Source organism: Scleropages formosus, chromosome 25 (genome assembly GCF_900964775.1).
Source record: "Scleropages formosus chromosome 25, fSclFor1.1, whole genome shotgun sequence".
NCBI classification, from domain to species: Eukaryota; Metazoa; Chordata; class Actinopteri; order Osteoglossiformes; family Osteoglossidae; genus Scleropages; species Scleropages formosus.
This window is the reverse complement of record NC_041830.1, coordinates 7201014-7222294: the sequence shown is the minus strand read 5'-3', so window position 1 is coordinate 7222294 and position 21281 is coordinate 7201014. Positions and strand designations below refer to the sequence as shown.

At 40.3% G+C, this 21281-nt stretch overlaps 1 protein-coding gene across 1 annotated transcript; it reads left to right on the top strand.

Annotated features, from left to right (window-relative positions):
* The first annotated feature begins 3112 nt into the window (after positions 1–3112).
* Positions 3113–20225, top strand: bckdk (branched chain ketoacid dehydrogenase kinase). The gene is made up of 11 exons (XM_018742087.2): positions 3113–3490; positions 5885–5953; positions 7205–7315; positions 8275–8322; positions 9440–9559; positions 10511–10609; positions 11191–11264; positions 13345–13473; positions 16309–16398; positions 18559–18714; positions 18984–20225. The coding sequence occupies exons 1-11, from the start codon at positions 3251–3253 to the stop codon at positions 19126–19128; spliced, it is 1281 nt and encodes a 426-aa protein (XP_018597603.1). The 5' UTR covers positions 3113–3250; the 3' UTR covers positions 19129–20225.
* Positions 20226–21281: the final 1056 nt, after the last annotated feature.

The window sequence follows — 21281 nt, the reverse complement described above, 5'->3', positions numbered from 1 at the left end:
TTTTAGTTTTGGAATCATATCTGTAAATAATATTTGTCTATGAATTCATTCACTGTTTTTAGTCTTCTTTTGAGTCTTACTCTGTGTAACTTCCTGTTGTATTTGCCAATATAGTGCAAAAGGCTCCACCAAAATTCTCCCTAAAACCAAATGAACCTGCATTAGTACAATATTATTTTACAGTTGCAATATTCAGGTCAATATTAATTTGAAAATAAGAAAAATGTCCTAAAACTTGCAAGAAAGGTTTAAATTATATGATGTAATTTCTGAACCACATTAACATGTGACTAGCTCAAATATTAGGATATATAACAAAGTGAAGGCTACAGGTTAACATGAAAGTATAGCTTGTTCTTTTTGGTTGCAGAATGCAGTTTTGATTTATTGTATTCATAATGTTTGATGTAAGTCACCTGGATTAATGCTCACTTTTTTTTCTTTTTTTTTTTTTAGTAGGACGGTTTAGTGTTATGTCACTAACTTTTACCAAGCTAATGTGATGAAGCATTAATGGTTCCTCTAATATAGTGCCCACTGGCATGTGTAACTTTGCACGGTGTTTCTACCAAGAGCAGGGGTGAGTCTGCTGATGTGAGCTTCTAAATTGAATCTGTATTGATGAGCTTGTTGAGAAATATACCAACGGTTTCTGGGAGTGAATTTTAGATGCCGGTGGGATGTGTAACATCAGAAACTTTCATTGCTATAGACAGTCTGTTTGGAATAAAGGAGCAGAGTGTCATGGATAGCTTTTCAACCCAGGTTTTGAATTATTATTGTTTGTTTTTGAGAAATGACCACTACTTCATGGGGTGGTGCTTAACCACTTAAGTGTGTTTTAAATATTTATGTATATTCTTCTATAGTGTTAATTTGTATTGAATTTAATTAGCTTTACAAAGTCCCCCCCCAACTTGTAACATACACAAGAAGTTTTATATCCAATAACAGTAGTATCAAGTGCAATGCCTTGCACTTTTTTCTGAAAATGAATCTCTTCACTTTTTTTTTTTTTTAAAAGACCCTCTTGAACACCTGCTACTCTTTCACAGTTTTTTGTAAATTTGTGACTAACACTTAGATTTAAGGATTTAGACTGCCAGTGCTCAGCCAGATAGTGATGAAATGCTTTGAGAGGCTGGTGCTGGGACACATTTGACTATAGCAGATAGTTTGGGCCATTTTCAACTTTCCTGACAACCGTTCCACAGAGAATGCCGTATCCCTTCCACTTCACACCATCCTGGCACACGTAGACAAATGCTATGCTAGAGTACTGTTCAGAAACTACAGCTCTGCATTTGACACAGTTAAAATTGATTGGCAAGCTCCAGGATCTGAGGCTCAGCACTATCCTCTGCAAGCTGGTCCTGGAGTTCTTAACTAGCAGACCTCAACATGTGTGGGTTGGCAGGATCATTGCCTCTATGCTGATCCTCAATGCAGGCACCCCACAGAGCAGTATGCTAAACCTTCTGCTTTATTCCTCATTTGCATATGACCATGTGGCCAGAAACAGCTCCAACTCCATCATTACATTTGCTGACAGCACAATCAAGGAGCTAGTCCCGACCGGAACGCTCATCTACATCGGAAGAGATGTTGTTGATCAGATCCACAGGATTAAATTTCATCACCATCAGCAATCATCAAGAAGGCTCACCAAGACTTCTACTTCCTCAGACATCCCAATATTTCTATCTCTACTCACAGTGGAGCCTATTCTGACCAGCTGTATCACATCCTGGTACAGCACCTGCTGAGCCCAGGACTGCAAGCACATTACGTTGGCCCAGGATGTCACTGGAACTCAGCTGCCCTCTGTACAACACATCTAGAACATATGCTGTTTATTAAAGACCTCAGTCAATCTGAACAGGCACAAGCCATAGCGGAACTCAACACCCACACACACTTACAGCTTCACAAAAAGATAACAATGTGCGTTTTCAGTGCATTTCTAGTTTTGCTGTCATTTATCTATTGATGATGTATTTAGTGTGTGGGAGACATGCAAGCATTTCATTGGGTGATGTTCACCTGTACTATATACACATGACAATCTTGATTTTCTTGTTAATATTTGTTCTGATTATGTTCTCTTTACTAGTTATAGCTATTTTTCTCTGTCTTCCTTGGGTGTCATGACACTTTTCTGATCCCTCACACCAGCTGTCTGGGAAGGGCCTGGTACTGACTATGCAATGGTGCCTAGATGTTGTCTGAGATTATGGATCTTGCCTGCACTGATTGATTCAGAATAAAAAGTAGTGTGTAGTTTTATTGACACAGACATGTTGTGTTACACCACAATGTTCAGGGGTGGGCAACAACTGTTATCTGAACTCCCAGAGGTTCATTGTTCTCCAAGTTCTTAAGCCTGGAAGTTTTTCTTTTCCTGAGTTGCTGCATGACTTCTAAGGCAGTGAGCAACTGCCTTCTTTCATCGCTTTAACTGTATCATGTCACCTGTCACTCTTAAAAAGTGCATTATATGATTGATATAGTGAATTTTCAAATAATTTTTTAATGTTAAGCTGATTATTTCCAAAGACTCTCATCATACCTTCATCATCTGATTAATGATTAATAAATTATATAATAATGTTGCGTTAAAAAAATATGGGCGGTAAAGACGTAAAAAAAATACATTGTCTTCTAAAAACATAAAAATGTTTATTCCAAAACTCCAAACATGGTAGTGGCGTACTTTTTAATAAATTCCACAGAGTTTGCGTTGCACCGCCATCGGACTCTCTTAGAAAAAGATCCGATAATAAATGCTAAGAGGCGGAAGTAAAAAACTCGGTACTGTATCAATATCATATTATTAAGCGGTTTTTCATTGTCCGAATTTCATTTACAGACAGTTTTTCGCGGGTGTCGTTAATAACCTGTATTATATCATCGAAGAACTCGGGTGTTTATACCGTACGGGTACGTCGCGTCCAGTACATGACGTAACGGTTCCGTGCCTTCCCACAGTACTGTACATTGTGGGCGTGTCCAGATCACCTGACCCCGCCCCTTGATTTGTGATTGGCCTGTTCCTAACGTCATTTTGCACATAACGTTTGGAAGAGCCCCCTCCCTTTTCAGTGCCCATCTTGTACTAGTACGGTTTAGTGTTTGTGCCTTTGTCCATGGTGGAAGCCGCATGATATAAATGGCTTGATAAAGTGGCCATATCATATCACTGACAGGTAAAAGTGCCCGACTGGCGTGCCAGCGTGAAGAAGAGAAAATCATGCGAAGAAGCGTGGTAGAGATGCTGGGCTGCGGGCCAGTCAGTATCGGGATGGTGAAGAAATGTCTGGCTCCGGCGGTGTCGAAGGCGACGAGCCCCGTTCGTACCGCGGACACGCGCATTCACGCGCGGCCCCGCTCCACCTCGTCCATGCAGGGCTACTTCGAACTGAGTCGGGAAAGGTCTAAAACCGTCACTTCGTTCTACAACCAGTCTGCCATCGACGCGTCTGCGGAAAAGGTGACTCGACGTGCTTCCCGTTACAGGTGGTGTTCTTAGCACATGAGTAATGCAGGGTGATGATAGTGTGACTCGTCTGTACTGCAGCTGTTTTGTTTGTGTGTGTGTGGGAACTGCTGGCCATTCTGGAGCGCGCTGTAGTCACGCGCCACCGCGCTAGCGAGTTAGCTCCGGACTCTGCTCGTTCGTTGTTGACGTTGTCTTTATCTTTTGTCCGCCAAATAATATATCCCATTAGTGTTCGCTTGACCTGGCTGGACGGTCGTACCCTCCTCACGCTTCGGTAGACCGCGAGAAATGTGCTTTAATTTCAGCTGAAATCGTTTGAGTAATAGATGCTTGAGTTGAAAAACAATCATTGTCTCGTTCTCATCATGACGACCGACGTGACAGGCGAATGAGACTGAGTGAGAGAGGTCATGTCATCAGTCATGATGATGAGGTTAATTTTTCTCAACACACACAATCCAGATTCCTAAAATGCCCCGAAAATAATATTCCAAATACCGTACCTACCTTTACGATAGTTTTTCTCTATTTCTGTGTGTTTTAGCGAGGCGTGAGGCTGCGAGGCGGGTTGGTGAAGGTCGTTCTCCTGCAGCTTAGTCAGTCAGTGGTGCAGTTCATAATGCGACCACGATTTATGACGCGAAAATATTCGCCTTAACGCTGTAATTTGTGTAAAAACGAATTATTAAACGTCACGTGTCGTTTGTATACGTTTTGTGTGAAACTTCAGGGCTTGGGGGTGGTGCATGGCTGCAACTGACAAATCGCTCGTCAGATCAGATGGAAGAACTTCAAGTCAAGACTTGTGACAAGACTCAAGTGCCTGAAGAATCTGTGCTTTTTAAAAAAAAAAAATTTAAAGAAAGAAAAGTTCAGATTTATTAATCCAGAATTTTTTTTTTTTTTTTTTTTTTAAGGCAGTTTGTCACTTAACAATGAAAATACCCCGAGCTTTTACCTAGGTCGACACGTCACTGTGAAATTTCAGCATCCAGACCTGTTAAAAAAAACCTTAACCGTTAAGCCAACATTAACTGTATGCTCAAATTTCACCAGGGTACTGTCATAACCTAGGTAAAAGCTCGGGATATTTTCATTGTGTCGTGTTCATTGTGTTTAAACTAACCAGCTGTCGTTCATTCACATTTGCAGTACATTTATATTTATTTATTTATCCCTAGCTGGGTGTCTTTTATGTTTGCTGTATCACTCCATTGTAAGTATGTTGCTCGTGGTTCTACAGCAGGGGGTGGGATTCCAACCAAACCTGCTAGTGTAGGGTGGTGGTGCCAGCCACTGTGCCCTCTGCTGCTCCTTGAACACACAAGGCGTGGGTTTGATACCTTTTCTCTAAGTTTGCCCCCCCGTCTGAGCGATGGGTTGTGTACTTTTTAGGGCTGTTGATTTTTAATCTGAAGGTCTTCAGTTAAAATTCCACTTCTGCAGTTGCACCCTAGATCACGGTATTTCTTCTTCAATCCTCCTTGCGCCAGTCAGAGAATAGGGGCTTTACTGCATGTCACCATCAAAAATGCAGTTTTTTGCAGTGTTTCTGTAGCGATGAAACTTACACAGGGTGGGGTTGCTAGCCCCGTGCCCAACCTTCCTTTTGCAGCCGGGCTTGGGATCATCCTTGGCAGAGAGATAACAGTATTTTGAGCAATGTAGTTACCCTAAATTTGTCCAGTAAGAATTACCCGATTGTCTAAATGGGTAAATAATTGTAGGTAGCTTAACATTGTAAGTCGCTCTGGACAAAAGCATCAGCTAAATGAATAAATGCAAATTATGAGGTTGATTGACTTAATATTTTAAGTCTCCATGGACAAAGGCATCAACTAAAGAAAGGGTTAATAGTCGGTTCTGCTTACCTGAAAAGTTGCACCATCCTGTAACATTCTTCATGGGTGTAATATCTTGGAATGCAGTAAACTGCATTCGGTGTGAATTTGCATCCTGTTTTTTGGTAATATGAAATGATCAAATTTCCAAGACAACTTTTCAGGATAGATTTGATCCTTGTGAAATTTGGTGGCGTTGGTTAATCAGTTCTTCAGATCGTGGAATTCGTTCCGTCCTTGATAAAGCACTAACGTCTTGAGGTAGTTTCAGACATTAACAAGGCTCATCTTTCTTCCCACTCAGTAACCATGTCAGGGAATGCTAAACTTGCCTTGACCAGGTTTTCATTCTGGTTTGACTAATGTTAACCTGATCCTCATTCAGCATTTCATTGAACATTACGTTGCATTTTCCTTGATTCCTAAGTTCCGCTCAGTGTCTCTAGTGGTCCATAATAGAGTTCCGCATGTCATATTTTCAGTGATCAATTTCAGACACTGGTTTTCAGTATAAATCAAACCATGTTGCATGATGTCTTTCTAGGCTTCAGTCAGACTGACACCAGCCACATTGCTGTATGTGGGAAAGTCTCCAGATGGCCATCACATCCTGGTAATTTTTCTGCTTTGAATAATTTCTTGTTTAGTTTTCCATTGTCTCAGAGCTAAATGAGAAGTAATATTCTACTGTTCTCAGTATTTTTTTTTAATATTTTTTTTTTTCTTTCTTTTCCTCTTAAGAAAAGAGAACCTTCTGTGTAAGAACCTGACGTCATTCCTACATTTTTGGCCTGGTCAGCAGTGTAAACCTGACTGCTGGTTTAGTACGGTGGGATGAGGTTAATTTTTGATCAAGAGTTCATTTGTTACTTAATTTTGTTTGTTGAATTTGACACAAAGTAGGCCAGGGCTGCCTCATAAATTCTATAACTTTTAATTGTGTTTTAAACTGTTAATGGAATGTGTTCTATCAAAAATGTCAAGCATTGTATGTCTGTCTGTTGGTGAAATGCACTCCCATTTACTCTGAGTTGCAATTTACTTTGGAGAAAAGCACCTGCTAAAGGAATAAATGGAAATATCAGAAACATGACAGCTTCGTGTTTCACGTGGGAGCACAACAGCACTGTCTCTCTCGCTCGCTCTCCCAGTGAGCAGCTTGCGGAGACCAGGGTGGCAAACAGCCTGGTGCACATGCCTGTGCATTCTCAGTCTCTTGGCTGGGTATTTATGACGTTTTGTAAATAAGAAAACGCAGTAAAGAACCATGGCTAAAGCAGGGTGTTGAAAAATGCGAGATATTGCTGCTTATTCATGAACACTATATGTCAGTTAATAGGGAAAAGCTTTAGTGTGTGACTTATTGTATGCTAGCTGTATTTATGGAAAAATAAACTTTTTCCACAAGTACTTGGTAATGGAAATTCGTTACTCATTTTCAAAAATCATGAACCCACTGCAGTTGTTAGGGTATGCATGCATGTTTTATGTTTGTCATTTGCATATTCTATTAATGGGATGAATATTATTCTATTCACTAAGGACATGCATTTTGATATGAAATAACTGGCTTGTCTGTCTTGGTACAGCTTTAGAAATCTGGTATGTTTAAGCGCTAAACAGACTTTCAATGAGTTTGGTTTGCTTAAACATGGTATTAATGTGTTCAAAGCATTGAGGGACTGATTATCAATTTGCTGTTTTGGACATTTGCCTGCTCACCAGTGACCTGTACAAATTCCTGTTTTGTAACCCAAATACACAATATAGACATACAGTAACTAGAATACTAAACAGGCAACTTGTTTTTGTGTCCTGCCTCAACCCCTGTTACTGTTTAACTGTGTTTTCAATTGTTGTGCAGAGCAGTGCCAAGTATCTACAAAAGGAACTGCCCGTTCGCATTGCCCATCGCATCAAAGGTTTCCGCAGTCTGCCCTTCATCATCGGCTGCAACCCCACGATCCTGCAAGTGGTAAGTGTCACAGTGACTCTCACCTGCTGCAGCATTTCTGACTTTGTACAGTTTGGTGGTGAATGAACTAGCGAAGATGTCTTGGCATGAGCACAGTGTTTAGATTCTAGTCATGCTTGTGATTTCTGGGCTTGTGTCCAGAGCTCAGGAGGCCTGTCTAGGATTCTGTAGCTTCAGTTGTCATTGTGTCTATGGTTAAGGATAGACAACAGTAAATATGGATAACTTGAATACAAGAGGTGAGGCAAGACCTGGTCTTAAATGGTGTTAAGCTGTATGCCTGGAGATTGCATGATTTTTATTGAAATACATGCACTGTATTTTGTCTTGTACACTAGCCACAAAGTTGAAAATTTCTCATACCTTTAGCCTTAGGTGCATAAATGTTCTGTATGATTTAAAATGATGCAGCGAAAGGAAGGTTTCTTTTTTACGGTTATCTTGGTCCTTTCTATTCACCTCCCAGTCTTATTGAAGTTTCCCACTTTGGAAATGGTGACACTGGCTGAACTGTGCCCTAGATCTACTCCCCAATAGCTGCCAAGCTCTTTTGTGCTTGGAGGACTGCAGGTTTTTTTTTTTTTTTTTTTTTCTTTTCCTCTTCAATTGTATATCTTTCTGTTCCAAGCAATAAATGCCATTACATGACCTTGAAAGCTGAAAATTTAGGTTTTAACTCAGCTATCATCTCACTTGTCGAAATCTGTACTTGTGGAACATACAGGACTAAGGGCTTACGACATTGTGTTGAGGTGCTTGCAAAAACAATATTAAGTATATTAAGGATTCCCCCACCCCCCCAATCTCCTTGAACTTGGAAAGGGTTTAAAATCCTTATTGTATGTTTTGGAGGCTAGGGAAGGCACACAAGGTAGACTGGATTTGTCTTGGTGTAGGAATTCCGTTTCTGGAATTGAACAGGGTGTTTTGATTTGAATTTTGTTTCTTCTCTCTTGTAGCATGAGCTCTATATCAGGGCATACCACATGCTGAGTGATTTCCCACCGGTGAGTCTGCAAGCGAGTGATGAAGTGGTTGTGAAACAGACAACAGGAGAGAGCATTTATTGCCCAGGTTCAAGGCCTTCTATATTTAGTTCAGCTTCAGTATGTTTGTAACCAGAGATACAGCCTCTCTGACCAGCTGGTGCTCTGACCTAATATCAGGTAATCGAGAACAGTGAAAGTAGCCAAATGACTGAAAATATCCCGTTAGTGTATACTTAGAATACTGTATTACAATTGTTTAGTTTTACAAAAATATCATTGCCTTCCTCTTTCTCATTGCCTTATTTGCTTGCTCTTTCTCACTGCTTTAGTCTGTTTCATTAGCTCCCAGTATATTAGGTTGTTCTAAAAATATTAAATGTATTTCTTCAACAATTAGCTCCAGTATGAACGTTAAATACCAGGGCTATCTCGTTTTTACTTGAACTGTGCTCAAAAGCAAGACCTTTAGACATCAGGTAATTTTTAATGCAGTGTTTTCCAAGAAAGTTGGATAACTGGAACACCTTGTCAACATAGTTAATGGAATGGTGGTGAAGTTAGTCATACTTCCTGTCTCCTTAATGGCTCATAACATTAAAAACTGTTGATTGGGGGAGACTTTCATGGAACCCATGGATCCCTTATCTTTTTTAAATAACCAGTCTCAATTAAACAGAAGCAGACATTTTTAATGGGCCTGTGTTTTTTATTAATGGATATTCTGAAGGGAAAAGGTGCTGAAACCTGAATACTAAATTTTAAAAAGTTAAGACTTTTGACTCATCCATAATTATGTAACTTGGCTCTTCTCTGTAGGGGGTTGCAGTGGGTTGGACCGGGTCCTGCTCTCTGGTGGGTCTGGGGTTCGAATCCCGCTTTGGGTGCCTTGCGACAGACTGGCGTCCTGTCCTGGGTGTGTCTCCCCCTCCAGCCTTACGCCCTGTGTTGTCAGGTTAGGCTCTGGTTCCCCGCGACCCCGAATGGGACAAGTGGTTCAGACTCTCGGTGTGTGGGGGGGGCTCTTCTATGTATCTTGATATTTGTATTGATCATAGGTAGCTGTTGGCCAGCTGGATTTCAGGGTCATTTGGTAAATATTGCTTTTCTGAAGGAAACTACCTCCTTTGTCTGCTAGATCAAGGATCAAGAGACAGAGGCTCAGTACTGCAAGCTGGTTCAACAGCTTCTTGATGACCACAAGGATGTGGTCACCATGTTGGCAGAGGGCTTCCGGGAATGCCGCAGGCATATCCAGGTAAAGAATTCCTTTTTGCCAAGGGGTCCAAAGGGCTACCTTGTCCTGTCACAAAAGGTTCCCTCTTTACTGTCTTCATTTGCATTTCTTCATTTAGCAGATTTATTTTCTAAAGTGCTATACAGCTTGGAGTAAACAAAATTGCATTTCACCAGCAGAGACAGATTCAGATGTGATTTTTCAAAGTACAGTTAGTCCAATATCACTGTTTAACCAGAATACATTATTCAAGTAGCTGCATATAGAATTGGTATAAAGTTTAACCATCTTAGGTTGTTGGGGCATTCCTTTTCCAATATCTGTTGGAAACTTAAGTAGAACGTATGAGTCAATACTTAGATTAATGAGTGATTATCTGTAATTTTGTTTATTGATCTGTTGCTTGTGTAGGTCTCTCTTAAATATACAGTATGTTAAAACCTGAGGTTGATGTGGCAAAGAAATTTATTGTAAAATAGATTCTAAAGATGTATGGTTTGGTGTCCTCAGATGTTCAGTGGCAGATCATTAGGATGATCATGTACATCAACATTCATAGTGCAATGGCAGTCTGGTTTACAAAACTTTTCGTCTGCATTGTTTAAAATATTTACAGAACTCCACAACAGTCCCCAAGAATCTTTGCTTGGACACCAATTTTAAATAAAAGAAGTTCTTGGGTAACTGAACACTCAACACCACCAATATGCAAACAGTGGCAAAACTTAATAGGAACAGTATCATATGAACAGTTCTTGACAAGAAGGGCAGAATAGAATAGGATGTGGGGGGGGGGAGGAATTCTCAAGGAATTTGCAGTGTAACCTGAGCATAGGTATCTTAATATATCAATTATGAATTATAAAATTTTGAATTATAAATCATGTACATTTTGTGTGTTTATTGACTGACACATTCTGGGCCAAATAGAATCTCATGAATTTTTTTTAATGAAATATTTTTGTATTTCAGAATGAGGCCTTGGTTCGCAATTTCCTGGACACCACCTTAACATCTCGCCTGGGTATTCGCATGCTGGCCACACACCATCTTGCTCTGCACGAGGACAATGTATGCTACAAATCCTAAACACATTCCTGCATGGGGTTTTTTTTTTTTTTTAAAATTCTGTCTTTATTCTTAACTTTCCTCTGGAGCCTTAATTGTGACCTTTAGCTGATGTTTTAAATTGTAAGTTATTGGTTCTCCCTGAATTGTCCAATACTTATCTGTTCTAAGCTAAACATTTGAAGACTTTGAGATAATGTAATGTCGTCCATATCCAACTAACAACAAATATAAAGGATTGCAGTTCATGTGGTGTGTTTATAAAAAAAAAAAGAAAAAAACAGTTTCTCAATACAAAAATGCCATGGTTTATTAGTTCAGGATGATGTTTGGGTCTAAGGACAAACAAGCTTTTTCACTTCCTCCAGTCTGTACAAAGGCACGGTTTGAATTAAGTGCACATGGTAGTGAAATGGTTGTCACACAGCCCTGCCCGTCTTGGTGTAGAGGGCCTATAATGACAACTAAGAAGCATTTGAAAATTACTGTATTGTGGAGGCTACAAGGATATGCAGTAAAAAAACAGGTATGAGAGAAATGCAATTATGCTTGTCCTCATCTGACCTATGTGTTTACTGTTTCAGCCTGACTTTGTGGGAATAATCTGCAGGCGATTGTCACCAAAGAAGATAATTGAGAAGTGGGTGGATTTTGCCAGGTAAGTCACCTTCCTGTCAGTCCTTCCTTGGTCCTATTCTTTCTGGGTAATGTCTTGAGTCTGCTCTTGTTCTGTTTACTTGGTCTTTCTTTTAGCAGGGCTGCTGCCGCAACAGGTACATTGAGGTACAATACAGGCTCTGTTTGAATTACTTTTGTTTGCCATGGTGATAGCAAAGATTAATCTGGTAATGTTTGTTGCCCTGTTTGGAGAATTTTTTTTGCGTTCACTCACTGTGTGTACACATTTATTTGTAATGAATGTTTAAAGATAGAATAATTAATGTGGGGGAAAGAGAGGCATCCAAATTCAGGATGCAACTGGTTGTCTATGCAAGATGTACATCTCAATGTTTTTCAGCTTTGTTTTCCAGTGAACAAACCCGTGTATGACATGTTAAATGTATTTTGGATGTTTGTTGTTCTGAGTGACTGTTTTGAAGCACTTAATTTTAAATGTCACACTTAAATTGCCCAAAACAGTTTTTGTAATATTTTTTTTTTCCTCAGGAATGAAATTCTTCTGTTGTGGTGTTTAGATTTATGGAGTACTGTATAGCTGGGGGAAAACAAAACAAAGACTAGCACAATTCATTGGGTTCTTTTTTTTTTTTTTTTTTTTTTTTTTTAAATTTTCTAGTGCAGGAAGTCCTAAAGGCTGAAATAGTAACACTTTTTATTTAAATAAAGTGAATCTTCAAAAGCTTATTCGCCAGTCAGCCTTCATAGCAGCCCAGCTATCCAGTCATATTCTAGCATGAAACATTTTACACACACCAGTTTCAGCTGGCTGACGGTGAGCGTTTCCCTGCCAAGCTGCTGTAATGTCGATAAACAACCATGCTTGAGCTTTTATTTAAAAGTGCTACAGAGACAGATGGTTGAACAGAAATTGTCATGCTTGTGTAAAAGTGATAGACAAACTGTACATTGGAATGTACATGGAATGAGTAGTTTTTGTCAGGGGGCTGTTGGCAGTATCATAGGGATATGAAAACATAAGATGTCTTGAGAGAATACAGTTAAGTCCATATTCAAATATAGTCCTTCCAGCTTTTTTCCTGGTGGAAGGAAAAGTCTTTTGCCATACTGTGTGTGTAGCATGCGTATGCTCATCCGGCAGTGTCAAACTTGTTTTTCTGACTCTTCAGGAATGTGCAGCTTCCCAGCCCCTCTCCCTGTTCCCCCACCCACTTCTGCTCTGCCATTATACTCCAAGCTTCCAAACAATGGCACTAATCTTCTGAGTGGGAGCACAAGCTCCTGAGTCAGCAGGCCAAGATCCACTCAGCACGTAGTCCATGGCTGAAGAGCGACTGGCAGTGGCACTCCATAGCACCATGGCTGCCCTTACAAGAGTTTCAGATCTGGCTTTCAAACAAAATATTGCTGGCAAAACACAAGCACCATACCCTTGTCCTCTAATGCTAGTGTATCTTAAAATGATATGCGCATACTTGTATTTTCTGAAACAGTTTCACTTCTTTCAAAAGTATTAGAACAGTTTAAGTTTTAGAAATGGAATCGTTCATGTGTCTACATCTGTATGCAGTGCTCAACAAGATGAGTCCCTTTTGGTTTTTTCCAAGGTGTGCTAAATTTGCTGAAACCATCTTCAGGATATAAAGCAAGAGTGCTTTTAACACTGGTTTCAGTAGGTTGCAGTCATGCAGGTTTGACAGTGATCACTTTAAATGGTGACTACATGAAACACCCTCTTTGGTAGCATGCTAGCCCTGTCTCTTGTACAAGAGAGGGATCTGGAATCCAGTAACTGCTGTGGCCCTTGGTACACCTAGATTCTGAGGTCAAATTTACTTAAGAATCACATGTTTGCAGCCATGTCTTTCTCTTAATGTAATGCACAAATTGTGTTTTTGCTGAGATGCATGTCGCTTTGGAGAAAAGCATCTGCTAAATGAGTAAATGTAAATGTCAGATAGAAAGTGCGAATCCCCATAGCTGTTTGTCTATCAAGCACATGTCTTTCCTTACAGGGTTGTCTTTTTTTTTTTTTTTTTTTTTTTTTTTTTTTTTTTTTTTTTCTCCTCTCTCCTCTTCCCCCCCCCCCCCCCCCACAGACGCCTTTCTGAACACCAGTATGGGAATTCTCCTCGGGTCCGGATCAATGGGCATGTTGCTGCCCGCTTCCCTTTCATTCCGTTGCCGCTGGATTATATCCTGCCAGAGCTGCTGAAGAACGCCATGAGGTACAAGCATGCACTTCGTCGTGTGACCAGTAATCATGCCCTCTGGCACTCCCACCCAACAGGCACAGTGAATAAATCTACCAATCACCGCTGTAGAAATCAGCTGGTGTGAAGTCCAGGGGGGTATTAGGCCTCATCTGTTATTAGTTCACAGGGGTCCTGCCTCAGGGGTTCTCTTGGGAGCTCATATGGTCTGGTGACCCACAGCACCAACCTGTAAGAACTGCATCAGCAGTTTACCTTTGCTGGTCTGTCCTTGGAACCAGTTTGGTGAAGCCTTATTACTTCCAATCTGCAGAAGATTGGCAGTCTGGTGTGAAGTTGTGGGAGCCGTTTGCTGGCTTAACCCAAAGCCCCACACAGTCTGAAACCGCTTGTCCCAGGTGAGGTCGCAGCGAACTGGAGCCTAACCCGGCAACACAGGGCACAAGGTTGGAGGGGGAGGGGACACTCCCAGGACAGGACACCAGTCTGCTGCAAGGCACCCCAAGCAGCACTCAAACCCCAGACCTGCCAGAGAGCAGGACCTGGCCAAACCCACTGTGCCCCCTCAGCAACCAAAAACAACCCCCCCCCCTTTTTTTTTTTTTTTTTTTTTTTTTTAAATAATTTTAAAAAATACAGGTACTAAAGGTGTTAAAAGTAAACTGAAAGCTGTGGGCTCACTTCTCATGTGATACTTGTTCTGACTTGCGCTGATGAACTTCGATGAAATTTTCAAATGAAAATTGCTTTCAGTAAAATTGTCTGAACAATGTAATGTTTCATTAAGATATGAAGACAATCCAACTGCTGCACAGCATATTCTAAGTGGAAGGTCAGCTTGTCCTTCTTGAGAGGTCAAACCCTCTGCTTCTGTCACTTTTCTCTGGCATTCTTGGCAGAAGGCAATGTCGGTTAGTTATAGATTACACATTTAGACTGGCACAGGGATGAGACAGTTCTGTGACTTGATATAAAATGGTTCACTGCAGTGTATACAGGTATCGACATCATATGACTGGCAAGAAAGATGGCCAAAACGGCACACTTCTTGTGTTGAAATTGTTTATTAAAGTAGTGTAGCCAGGGGAACAGTAAGTAAACATATGCTGGTAATCTGAACATTGTTGGTCAGGGTGCCCTTATGCCCTTGAGAAAGATGTGAGCTTTTTTTTTTTTTTTTTGGAAGTTATTATATAATTTGAAGTACATAAGGTGGGGTGCGGTGGCGCAGTGGGTTGGACCACAGTCCTGCTCTCCGGTGGGTCTGGGGTTCGAGTCCTGCTTGGGGTGCCTTGCGATGGACTGGCGTCCTGTCCTGGGTGTGTCCCCTCCCCCTCCAGCCTTACACCCTGTGTTATCGGGTAGGCTCCGGTTCCCCGCGACCCCGTCTGGGACAAACGGTTCTGAAAGTGTGTGTGAGTGTGAAGTACATAAGCAGTAACTTCATCCATTAGAACAAAAGTGGACAGAACATTCTGGAGGCTCTCTAGTCTGGGTGCGGAGAGTTCAGAGCAGTCAGTTGCTGGCACTTAAACAGCAACAATATGAATAATAATAATGATACAGTAGAACTTCCTTTAATTGTTAATGTTCAACATTTTAACACTGGACTAACTGTACAGCTGGATGTTTAAGAACAAGTTAAGCCTCTTGTAGTAAAGGAGACTTAACTTTGCTGTCTAATTCTTTCTGGTACATTCATGTTAATTCAGTAACATTCTTCCAAATGGGAATAAACTTATGCTGCACTATGTCTTGGTCAGTGTTTCCTTGCTTAGTTGTAGACCACAAATTGCACTGAGCAGTTGCTGCCTGAGGGGAGATAAGCCTTCGTATGGCTGGTTTGGGATCATGTCCAGGGGCTCTGGCTTTGGTCTGGCTGTATGGGAGTGTCTTGTTCTTGGCAGGACATCCAGACCGAAGCAGCAACACATTCCTTCTAGAACAGGTGGGCGAGCAAAACCCTCAGCTGGGTCAACAGAGGGTACTGCTTGGTTTTGTGACTCCTCCCTTGGTTTTTAGCCACTCTGGTCACTATAGAAACCAGCCCCAAGAAATTTTTACAGCATACTTGGCTGTTCTTCCTTGCCTGTCCTGTGTGGTAGAAGAAGGGCCCTTGGCATTTTTATGAATTTACCCTGCTACCTCCACCAACTGTGTGGATGCGAGATTTAATAGGCATTTAGTCCAAAACCAATATTATACAGGTACGCATTACACAAGTAGGGGAATATAGAATTGAGGAAGAGCCCCTTGCTTGTTACATTGGACTTCCAAGCTTTTCGAATAAGGAGCCAGTTCTTGGCCTCAGTTCTTAATTAGGGGACCAACTGTGTGTCGTCATTGCATCTATCAAGTGGCAGTCATTTCCTACTAGATTTTGAGTGAATACTAATGACTAGGCTGCTTTTCTGTCCTCAACAAATGTAGGTTGCACAGAAGTGTACAAATAACTTTTACGTACCAGTTTTGAGGTATTTTCGTAGAGAAATTCACAAATGAATAGCTGTATTATGTAATGGTTTATACTGAAGGACTGCAGAAATTGATATTTCATTTTAAACCAGAAGCCTTTACTTGTATGCCTTTGGCAGATGCTGATCATAATTGCTTAGAACTGACAGTAGAGGTATTTTGTTACTGAGGCAATATTTTGGGGAAAGGACTATAGTAGTTAATGTACACAATTGGTCACATGTGCCCCTCTTTGAACCTTCAGCATTCATGTTATAGGACGGTATCCTCAGTTCTGAAGAAATGCTATAAATGGAGGCCTGTATTTGAGATTGGAGCAACATGCCTTTTTCTTTTTCATTTGGGCTGTGATCACCCACTCTCCTCTGGTTTCAGGGCTACCATGGAGAGCCATTTGGACACACCTTCCAATGTGCCTGATGTAGTGGTCACCATTGCCAACAATGACACAGACTTCGTCATCAGGTGAGCTCAACACCTGTGAGTCACATTTGAGCCATGTTCCTGCTGCCGAGGCCATCCTTCAGGCTTCCATGTTGCCAAGTTAAATAAAATGTACCAAATGCTAGTATCAGTGTAGATCTCTGTCACAAAGTAATTGGAAGTTTAGATGTTTTTTGAAAGGGGAAAAACGAGTGTGAAATGAGTTTGCATGTGGCTGCTGCAGGAAGCAAGCAGTGTTTTAATAAATATTGTAGGTCGCAGCAGCGTGTTCTAAAACAGAACTTATTCAGCTTTGCTTTGCAAGCAGCAATCTACTCAACTAATCATGCTTTTAGTTACCATGAGATTGCCTAGACTGCCACCCTCACAGATGGAGGCTTTTAGCAGACTACACAGATGTACTGTGGGCAAAGCTATAACTGGTTGTTTGCTCTAAGCAAATTTACTGACACAAACGCATCTGAACAGGTCAGCATATTCTTTGCTGTTGACTCTCCTTTCACTGTGTTGACATGGCTGGGGCATTTCATAAGTACAGTTTGCAGAAGTCTCTTGGCTGTCATTTATTCATATCTTGAGCCATTAGAAGAACAGTTGAATCCATCAGATTGTTTTGTATTGCAAATTTCTTTGACCTCAGTCTTATTTTGCCCTTTTTTCATATTACTGAGGAGGTTTATTTAGTTTAGCCTATGTGATTTACATTCTTTTTTCAGAAGGTAGTGACTTGACTAATTCTTGTGCCTATACAGGTTTTCATCCCCCCACTCATTCTACCCCAGCTTAGTTTGCAAAAAGCACTGTTGTAAAATGTCTGTTTACTTGCTGAGAATTATTCTTCATTTCCATAACTCTGTGGTGGTGTCACAATGCAAATCTGTGTAATATATTGCTGAACCTTCAATAAAACCACCCTTTTTATTACAGTTTACCTTTTAAGGTAAAATCCTCCAGTAATATGCTTTCCATAAATTATGTAAACATGAGATAAGACCCTTTCGTACAACTTAACCGTTTGGTGTTCCTTCAAAGGACCTGCCTTTGGCTTAGAGTAGTTCTACAAGCAAGTAGATGACCTTACAGAAATGTTTAACACAAATTTTGTGACTCGCTGAGTACCAATGTGGTCAGAAATGGCCCCCCTTTTTAAAATGTTCTGTTTTGCTGTCTTCTGCAGTAATTTTACACATTTTGCATGCAGTTTTTCATGCTTCTCATGCAAAAGTATAACCTGTCTATGCCATAAGTGACATTTAGCAATGTCCAGCAATTTTACTTGTTTTTAGCAGCTGAGTGTAACAGGCTTTTAGACTGCTACGGGGTTACTTTTGTGACCCCATTGTCACTTATGAGGTTGTAAAATTTTCAGCCATTCTAGTCTTTAACTGGGGATCAAAGTTGATTCTGCTGGCACTTAATGCTGCATTGCATTACTGGCACCCTCTAGTGAGCAAAGTTTGCACAGGCATGTGAGGAGTACTGAAACATTATATTTAGCAGATGCTTTTCTCCAAAGGGACTTACAATGGATACTATGTAGTGTTATCAGCCCACACACCTTATTCACCAAGGTGACTTACACTGCTAGTACTGTATGTTACTTACATCACTAGAACACACTTTGTCACTCACATACATACAACGGGTCCTCTCACACCACCCAGGCGCTGCCCATACATGAAAATATGTATACAAAGAAAATTCTGGTCTTTGGTTCTTACATAAGATGAAAGTCCCACTGGATTCTTGGTCCTGACAGTACTTAGAGTGGATGCTTCCCCTGGCTTGCTAGTGAATGCTCGACATGCCTACTTCATTGTATCTGTCCCTTGATCATGTTTCTTTCCTTCATACTTTATCAGCCTTCCTGAGGTGTGAAAGCTTGCTTTAAATGAAGTGTGGAAACAAGGAAAGGGGCATACTTTGTGTAAACTTAGAAAACCTGGCAGGGGCTCTCCTGGCAGTCACTGTATCTTTAACATAAACTGTATTAACTGAAATTCAGCAGAACTGTTTAATATGTACCATTTTGGGATTAAAATTATGCACAGGACAAAACTGTTGTATTTTAACTTAGAATGCTGTCAGTCTACCTTCAGTCTTAAGTCTTTATTTTAATTTTGAATTGTGATTACAGTATTTTACTTCACCAATATTTGACTCATTTCTGGGCTGTTTCAGAATTTCCGACCGTGGTGGAGGAATACCCCATCAGATCCTAGACAAAGTGATGGACTACCATTTCAGCACAGCTGAGGAGAGCGCTCAGGATCCACGTATGAGCAATCTTTTCAACAGCATCACCAACAGTGGAAACCAATCCAGTCCCATGCACGGGTAAGAGCCCTCATTTGTCACGTGTAAAGGCCATGCTTTTTGAGTCTATATCTAACTATATGTAGGGACAGCCAGTAGCATAATGATTCTCACCCTAAATTGCTCCAGTAAAATTACCCAGGTCTGTAAATGGGTAAACTGTAGATAGCTTAATATTGTAAGGAGCTCTGAAGAAAAGCATCAGCTAAATGACTGTAGCTGTGATTTGTGAAAGGATGCAGAGTTGGTAGTCTAAAAATCAATGCCTTTGTGTGCCCCTCTGTCTTCAGGTTCGGCTTTGGCCTACCCACCTCTAGGGCCTATGCAGAGTACCTTGGTGGATCTCTGTCCCTTCAGTCAATGCAGGGCATCGGCACAGACGTTTACCTGCGTCTGCGTCACATTGATGGTAAAGGGGAAAGTTTCCGCCTTTGATCCCTGCTTCCAACACTTTGTATTTCCTCACCTGCTCAAGCCCAGGCACGGATAGACTGCTGAAGGGCAATTTGGTCAAATGGTTGTTTGATTGCAGAGGCATATTAGTTGTGAATAATGGAATTCTGCCCACTGCATCCTTGTGGTCTTCGAACACCACTGTATAAATAAATTGTGTAGCTGACTGTTGCTTTAACTCCGAATGGACTTTAACAGCTGTTGAGATTACTTTTTTTATTTCTCTTACCGGTCTCTCTGCAGCTGAATGTTTGGTAGTACACCTTCAGATTTTGTGTGTGTGAGAATGATTAGTGTTAATATGGAAAAGCCTTAAGGAGGTAAGTTTAGTTGGTCTGCCTGTATTTTAAAAAAAAAAAAAAAAAAAAAAACCTTTTTGTTCTTGGGTCACATGAACAATAAGCGCTGAGGAGGAAAAAAAAAAATACAAAAACTCTTGTCCATGATGTTTTGTGACATTGCTGTCTGGTGGATGGGAGTTGTTGAACAGATGTAAGAATTTTCCCTTGGTTGGATAACTTCTCCACAGGAGTTTTCAGCATTTACTAACTGGTCTGATTTTGTGTAATTTGTGGCATGTGATTGCTTGGAAGCTCTGTCACTTTTTTTTTTTTTTTTTTTTGTGTGTTCACCTTGCCTGTGTGTTGCAGACAGTGACTTGGCATCAGATACTAAAGTTTCAGGAGTCAGTCATCTGACTTGCTGAAACGAGGTAACTGACATTATCTAGATTTCAGTCAACAGCTTAAGCTTAAATGATACCAATGATCTTGTAAACATCTCTTATCAACTTGTCTGGCTTTTCCAATTTCTTGTATTCATTTGTTTAGCAGATTTATTTTTACTGCAAATGATGCAGTTGAAAGTGGAACAGTCTAAATTATCTTTTTCATTGTATTGTCTGTTAATATCCATATTGGGGGGAAGAATATCAATTTGAAAATGCTTTTTTTTTAAAAAAAAAAAAAAAAAAATCTGTCACATCACTCAATTCACACCATATACAGTTTATATAGCCTTTTTTGTATATCTTGCCCAATATGTAGGTTTTTTTTTTTTTTTTTTTTTTTTTTTTTTTTTTTTAGTGTGTATGTACTACAATACTCTATTACTAGAGGAAATCATTGTATCAGTTGCTGCAGAGCTTACATTCCATTCATAGTTCACTAGGACTGATCAGGCAATCTCGACTGTGCTTTGGCGGATGGAAATTCATTATTGACTTGACCTCGCCACCTTATGGTTTATGTTGATGACTGTTTTGCTAACGTGTATGTTCTGTTAAACACTCCGGGACTGAAATCTGGTGGCAGGTATGATGATACTGTATGAGGAGGGAAAATAGCCACAGGTAAATCTAACCTACAAGGGTTTGGTTCTATTGTTTAAAAAAAAAAAAAAAAACTATTGAATTTTAATGTAGGATTTTGCACTTAAAAATGTTGGATATCATTTAAATGAACATGCCATAAGTTTCTCAGTTACATGGAAAGATTTATGAAGGACTGTGTTCTGTGTTGCAAAGCTATCAATAACATTTCAGATTTGTTCACTTATGTTCTCCATAGATTTGTTGTTTAGATCTTGGGCATTATTAAATTCACCCTGAAAGCAAATCTTCATGTTAATTTATTCTAAGGCTTTTTTTCTTTTGCTTGGAACACTTCTGTACCATCCATACTAGTGAGGTTTTCAGAATAAATGGATGATTTTTCAGTTTGATAAACTTATTGTATTTCCAATTGTACGGCGCCTTTATCGATCACTTCAAACTGAAATTCCTCTTCACCTTTTGTACAGTGACTTGCTTACATTATCCAATTCAGTTTTTTCTGCTGCTGAAGGGAAAGTCATTACTAAATGACTGGAGATGAATTTCAGTCACTTATGTGTAAATGCAGTGTCTTTGTGTTACTGTTTGCATGCTGGTACTACTCTGAATCCTGCTAAATGACATCTACACCTGTGTTCATTAGCTTTTGTAATTGCTTAAACAGTTGGTAAATACTTCATCCACTCCAATAATGTTAAATCCAGCTATTTTGTCATGTGGGACAGCTGGTAGTGGAGCGGTTAGAGCTGCTGCCTTTTGGAACCAAAGGTCACGGGTTAAAATCTCACCTCTGCCTGCAGTA

What these genes read in the sequence shown, in the direction of transcription:
- bckdk (XM_018742087.2), top strand. Translation starts at nt 3,251, where the DNA reads ATGCGAAGAAGCGTGGTAGAGATGCTGGGCTGCGGGCCAGTCAGTATC. An exon ending in TCGACGCGTCTGCGGAAAAG is followed by an intron (nt 3,491 to 5,884) that starts GTGACTCGACGT and finishes ATGTCTTTCTAG; the next exon opens with GCTTCAGTCAGACTGACACC. An exon ending in CTGCTGAAGAACGCCATGAG is followed by an intron (nt 13,474 to 16,308) that starts GTACAAGCATGC and finishes CTCTGGTTTCAG; the next exon opens with GGCTACCATGGAGAGCCATT.